This window comes from Lycium barbarum, chromosome 12 (genome assembly GCF_019175385.1).
Source record: "Lycium barbarum isolate Lr01 chromosome 12, ASM1917538v2, whole genome shotgun sequence".
In the NCBI taxonomy this organism is placed as follows: domain Eukaryota; kingdom Viridiplantae; phylum Streptophyta; class Magnoliopsida; order Solanales; family Solanaceae; genus Lycium; species Lycium barbarum.
This window is the reverse complement of record NC_083348.1, coordinates 56,334,266-56,340,491: the sequence shown is the minus strand read 5'-3', so window position 1 is coordinate 56,340,491 and position 6,226 is coordinate 56,334,266. Positions and strand designations below refer to the sequence as shown.

General features: G+C 33.5%; 1 protein-coding gene across 1 annotated transcript; it reads left to right on the top strand.

Moving 5' to 3' along the window:
• On the top strand, positions 1–4,124 carry LOC132621694 (AAA-ATPase At5g17760-like). Its single transcript, XM_060336048.1, has 3 exons — positions 1–1,480; positions 2,048–2,391; positions 3,561–4,124. The coding sequence occupies exons 1-3, from the start codon at positions 820–822 to the stop codon at positions 4,017–4,019; spliced, it is 1,464 nt and encodes a 487-aa protein (XP_060192031.1). The 5' UTR covers positions 1–819; the 3' UTR covers positions 4,020–4,124.
• The last annotated feature ends 2,102 nt before the right edge of the window (positions 4,125–6,226 follow it).

Below are 6,226 nucleotides of genomic sequence, written 5' to 3'. Positions count from 1 at the left end.
GATTTGGACCACTTCAGGTTCCTTTTTCAATAGTACAGAAATAGTATATATATTAGGACATGTGTCGACCTCGGACTCTATATATATATTCCTTTAAAACATCCAATGGTAGTGAACTTACCAGCTCATCCTATGGCCTCGGCTTCTTTTGCCAACTTCCGAAAATTTCTTTTGCATCTGCTGTCTTTTAAATACGAAGTGGCCTCCAGGATGTGGAGTACTTTTTATGGATTTAATATTCACAAGAAGTGCGAAGAATCATATGTATAATTTAATATGTTGTACGTAACATGTTATTAATCTTATTTTTAGGGATGGTTAAATATTATCGTTTAGGTAATCTGATAATATATACTCGTAACGTATAAAAGTTGATTTTTTTTTTTTAAGTTAAGTACCTATCAATATGTAGTTCTTCACATGGACGGATATAGCATGAACAATACGGGTTCGACATGTTCAATAGTTTGGTGCAAATCTTATATATGTATTGAGAAATTAATTGAATATGAATTTTATTGAAATTTAAATGTTAGACCTATCTTTAATTCTTCTTGATAACGAAAAAAATAAGATAATAAATATGTTATAGTCAATATGAAATTGTAATAACGATTATGCCCCAAACAAGTTAGGATCATATTCCTTCATTCAACTATGCTAATAGTATAAAAAAGTATTTACATGGTAAGTCCATATACCTCAGATCCTTTCTAGATTCCACTAATAGTAGAAAAGGGGAAGTTTCTTATTGTAGTAGCAGAGTACACTACTTACTACCTTGTGAAGGGGTTGCTAACTCAAACACCTTGCAGCAAGATGATGAACTTCTCAGGATTGCCTTCACCTTTCTCAATATTCTCTGCCTATGCTTCAATGTCTGCTTCAATTATGCTGTTTCAAACAATGTTAAATCAAGTGCTTCCCCGTCAAGTCCAAGACTACATTTTCTCAAAAATTCATCATTATTTTAAGCCTCTTTCTTCTTCCACTATTACTCTTGTCATTGAAGAAAGGGATGGCATGTCTAGCAATGAAATCTATGATGCTGCAACAACCTATTTGTACAACAAAGTTAGCCCTGAAATTGACCTTTTCAAACTTAGCAAACGCCCCAAAGAGAAGAAATTACGTGTCAACTTTGCTAAGAGTTGGAAAGCTGTTGATTCTTTTGAAGGTATTGAGCTCATTTGGAGGTTTGTTTCTGAAGAGTGCAAAAAGACTTATGAGGATTTTGAGAATGATAATTTGGTCTCTGAAAAAAAACATTTTGAGCTATGCTTTGATAAGAAGTACAAGGACAAAGTGTTAAACTTTTACATGCCTTTTATATTAAAAGATGCCAATGTCATAAATGCTGAGAAGAAAATTGTCAAGTTGCATACTCTTGGTTGTGTTTCTTCTTATTCATCATCACAGTTTTGGGATTCCATCAACTTTGAACATCCTTCAACATTTGATACCTTGGCCATAGATGCAGGTAAATGTGACAAATGGGCGGATTTGTTCAAATTTGAGCAGGTGATTTACAAGAATGACCTTGGAAATGGTTGGTCTTCAACTTTTGATCTCGCTTGCCCGATGAGCATAACTTTAAGTTTAATAAGTTTTGACTTTTAACCTTGAAGCGGGGTCAAAAAATCAAGTCCGCTTATTCCTAAGGTCATTTGGTGTAATTTCCTGAACTTGAGCGGGTCAAAAAGGGTAGATCAATAATGGTCATGACCTAACCCATCTAATGTTTGGATTGTATTTTGACTCGTTCGGTTATATTATTTTGATCCATTTTGACCCAATAGTTCCATGAGTCATTTGGAGTGGTAATCAATAATGGTCATGACCTAACCCATCTAATGTTTGGATTGTATTTTGACTCGTTCGGTTATATTATTTTGATCCGTTTTGACCCAATAGTTCCATGGGTCATTTGGAGTTAAATTCATTGAGCCAAGTCAACTAACGAGTCATAACCAATTTGTTTAAACTTGAACGGATTAGGCAGGTTACTAAAAATTGAATTAGTTTTTGTGACTTGTATATAATGCAGGGCTGAAGAAGGCAATAATTGAGGATCTTGACAGGTTTCTAAGAAGGAAGCAGTTTTACAAGGAAGTAGGAAAAGTTTGGAAAAGAGGCTACTTATTGTATGGACCTCCAGGCACAGGGAAATCTAGTCTAATTGCGGCAATGGCTAACTATTTAAAGTTTGACATTTTTGATTTAGATTTGGCTAACGTTAAGAGGGACTCTGACTGGAAAAGGTTGTTGTTGAGGACCACAAATAGGTCCATACTTGTCATTGAAGATATTGATTGCAGCATTGAGTTGCCAGACAAAAGAACTACAAGTTTAGATTTGGCTAATGCTGATGCTCGACCTCGTGATCAACAGGTTTTCTCCCTTTGTCACCTAAATTCAAACTCCCGCACTCAACTTCTTTTTGTTGAAGCTAATATGTCCAATTATTACTCCCTCCGTTCAAATTTAAGTGTCTTAATTTGATTTGACATGGAGTTTAAGAAATAATGAAAGACTTTTGAATTTTGTGGTCTCAAATTAAAGATGTGTAAAGTAGCAAAAAGTTATTTGAATCTTGTGGTTATAAACTTGTCAGGTAAGATGTTTGAATTGTCAATTTACTAAATATAAAAAGAAGAATTTTTTAGAGACAGATCAAAAAGAAAAATAAGACACTTAAATTGAGACGGGAGGAATATATCATATAACTTAGTAAAAAGGGCACGTGAACCTTTGGTCACTTTTTGTAGTTTTGACCATGACAAAATCTTTTCGATGATCTTATGGTCGGCTCATATGTAGGCCAGGGCTAGAGCTACATGTAATATAGGCGTTTAGTTGAATTGCTTTAGTCGAAAGACACACACATATATATATATATATATATATATATATATATATATATATATATATATGATTTTGCTAACCTAGAACGCAATGTACTAATTTTTTGAATCATAAAAATTCCCCTGCCAACATTTAATCTTTTCATTAATAAAGAGGACACTTTTGTCTTTTTAAATAAAAACCTCCGATCTCCGGCCCTCCAATCTACGTTTCTATCCTACAACCTTCATGTTGTAGGTTAGCAAAACCCATATATATATATATATATATATATATATATATATATATAGAGTACAGTGGCAAAAAATATTTTAAAACTGCTTTAATTGACATTTTTGAATCTTCTTGTTTGGGTTCTTATCTCCGCCACTAATATATATATATATATATATATATATATATATATATATATAGTACAATGGCAAAAAAATATTTTAAAACTGCTTTAATTGACATTTTTGAATCTTCTTGTTTGGGTTCTTATCTCCGCCACTAATCTAGGCCTTAACAGAGGCAAATCTATGACGGGTTTTGGAGGTTCAACTAAATCAATTATTTTTTGTTCGAATTAGTATACATATGCAAAAAAAATGTCTACATTTAATAAAATCACGTTCATCATGAACTTACTAATTCTACATCTTGGATTTATCTCGGCTCTTACTCCTCTTTTTTCTTTTGATTTTTACATCCAGTTTACACTTGCTGGACTACTAAACTTCATAGATGGCATATGGTCAAGTTGTGGAGATGAAAGAGTTATCATATTTACCACTAACAACAAAGACAAGCTTGATCCAGCTTTGTTAAGGCCAGGGCGTATGGACATGCACATCCACATGTCTTACTTAACTATTGAAGGATTTAAGGTTTTGGCAAAAAATTATCTCAAATTGCATGATCAACAAAATTGGCTTTTTACAGAAGTACAACAGCTGATTGAGAGTGTACAAGTCACCCCTGCAGAAGTTGCTGAGGAACTTATGAAGAGCGATGATACCGGTGTTTGTTTAGAAAGACTAGTCAAATTTCTAAAACGCAAGAGGATCAGGAATGAAGATGTTAAGGATGATGGAAGTGATGTGTTGGAACTCTATAAAACAAAAAAGATGAGAAGTTTTGACCATATGATGAATTCATTAGAAGTGACATAGTTAAGAAACAGGTGTAAGGAAAAAGTTAGATTGTTTATATGAATTTTGAAACATCTTTTCCCTTTTCATTTGATCACATTAATCAATTATATGTGTAATTTTAAATCAGTTGGGATCAAACTAAATGAATCGTTTATATTCTTCGTTTCATTCAGATTCATTTCATTCTAATACTGAATATGAGTATGATTACTTTCTTCATTAGTGTTGATAAGAGAATAATCTCAATCCTTTCTTGTTCACAAAGACAAGTTTTATCAAATTCAGTCCTTTCCAATTTTAAATAGCGCTTTATATACAATTCCTAAAAATGAAGAGAGTATATATATATATATATATATATATGTTTCATCGTCAGTAATAATTTTATATATCGAAGTTCTTTATGAGTTTGTAGACAATTAAAATCGCACCGCAAACATAATATTCAAGACAGGAAAATATCGCAACAATCGTAGTATTTGATTTCAACTATGATGAGTGTTACAATCTCTATGATTCCTCTAATTCTTCTTTACAAATATAAATTCAAAGGCTTTTGAGCTTGATCTTGAACTTGATGGATTTGATCTTGACTTGTACTTAAATTCAAGGGCTTTTGAGTTTAATCTTGAATTTGGTGGTCTTGATCTTGACTTATATTTGAATTCAAGGGCCTGAAGCTTGATCTTGAATTGTAATCTTGAGCTTGATTATGGATTTGATTTATTCGTCCGAACACTTTAATGGCCGCCACGAACAATATTTATCCCACGAACAAGTAACTTTGATCTTGAGCGCCTCGTTCTTGATCTTCAGGTATGTGAAACTTGTAGAGGCATTAAACTTCTCAAATTACCTTTTCCTAAACTCCCCTAAAACGTTAGATAAGGGCTGAAATTTAGCCCAATCTTCTCAACTTTTGGTGATTGAGCACATATTAGGAAGGTATGTACTGGACATTGATAGCTGTCCAAGAGGTAAATGTGATTTTTCCTTATTCTTTATTTTCATGTTTGGTTCCACTTTAGATTTTTGGATTGTTGAGCTTGCCCTAAGTTCATATTTAATTGAGAAGTATGCTTCTCTATGACCTACTGGTAGAGTAACTCGATACTTATGTTGGTGGAAGGTAATAAGTATTCAATGCAATCAAGGGCGTATCTACTTGGAGCCAAGGGGGTTTCCTAACCCCATTCGTCAGAAAATTACATTGTGTATATAAGGTCAGATATATGTGTTATGTGTATATATATTATATGTTGAACCCCTAACATCAATCAAAGACTTAGCTTGGAGGTAAAGGGGTTCCAAATTTTCGTAGAGCATGCACGTTTGAGTCTTGCTTATAACATTTTTTCATTTCTTTAATTTTTTAACCCCCTGGCAAAAAATTTGCCTCCGCCACTGCATGCAATAGTCACTGAAGTTGGCTTATACACTAACCCTTAAAGGGAAGTGATGGAGAAGCATTGAAGTGGCTTGGAAGGTCTATAGTTGATAACATTTAGGTTTTCATTTTGTGCGTGTATATACATATTGCAAAATTGGGAAATCAAACACATTAAAATTATCTTCTAGGGAGGTCTGCTTGATATCCAAAAATTGCTCAGCAACAGCGGGACAATGGGGAATGTTGGGTTGAACCAGAAAAACTCTTTCTTCATCATCAATCGAATCATTGTTTGTGACCTAGGATCCTATTTTACCATCAATTCAATTCTCGTTCATGTTCTTTTATTTTTCTTATCAATTAATATTAATAGATCTCTTTACTTGTATGACTTAGCGGAAGACATTCTACCCAATAAAGACAATACTTCGGATTCTACTTGGACGAATCGAAAGATAATAAGTCTTTAAATAGAAGTGTGTCTTGCTCATTAAGATCTCAAAAATATTCTACCATAGTTAAGACAGTCAAACCAACTCTTATACGAGCTCCGACGGTTCATTCATCTGACAGTAAAGTAGGGCCACTTTTGATACTGCAATATTTTCTTCATTAACCACTCCAGGTCTTTTCATTTCCATGTAACGATCATTTCCTCATACATATAGGCAAAAGACATAGATTTCACCCCTGACAACCTTAAAAGTGAATTTACTCACCCCTTCGGAGACCCAAACCCAAGTTTAATGAATTGTTTGGGAGACACTCGCCCTCTGGCGATGCCACGTATTAAATGAAACAATTAACGTGTTAATTACATCTTTATCTTATTCTT

Bases quoted from the DNA above. Each gene is read 5' to 3' on its own strand.
- LOC132621694 (XM_060336048.1), top strand. From the start codon at position 820: ATGATGAACTTCTCAGGATTGCCTTCACCTTTCTCAATATTCTCTGCC. The intron at 1,481-2,047 runs GTAAATGTGACA...TATATAATGCAG, and splicing joins TACCTTGGCCATAGATGCAG to GGCTGAAGAAGGCAATAATT. The intron at 2,392-3,560 runs GTTTTCTCCCTT...TTTTACATCCAG, and splicing joins CTCGACCTCGTGATCAACAG to TTTACACTTGCTGGACTACT.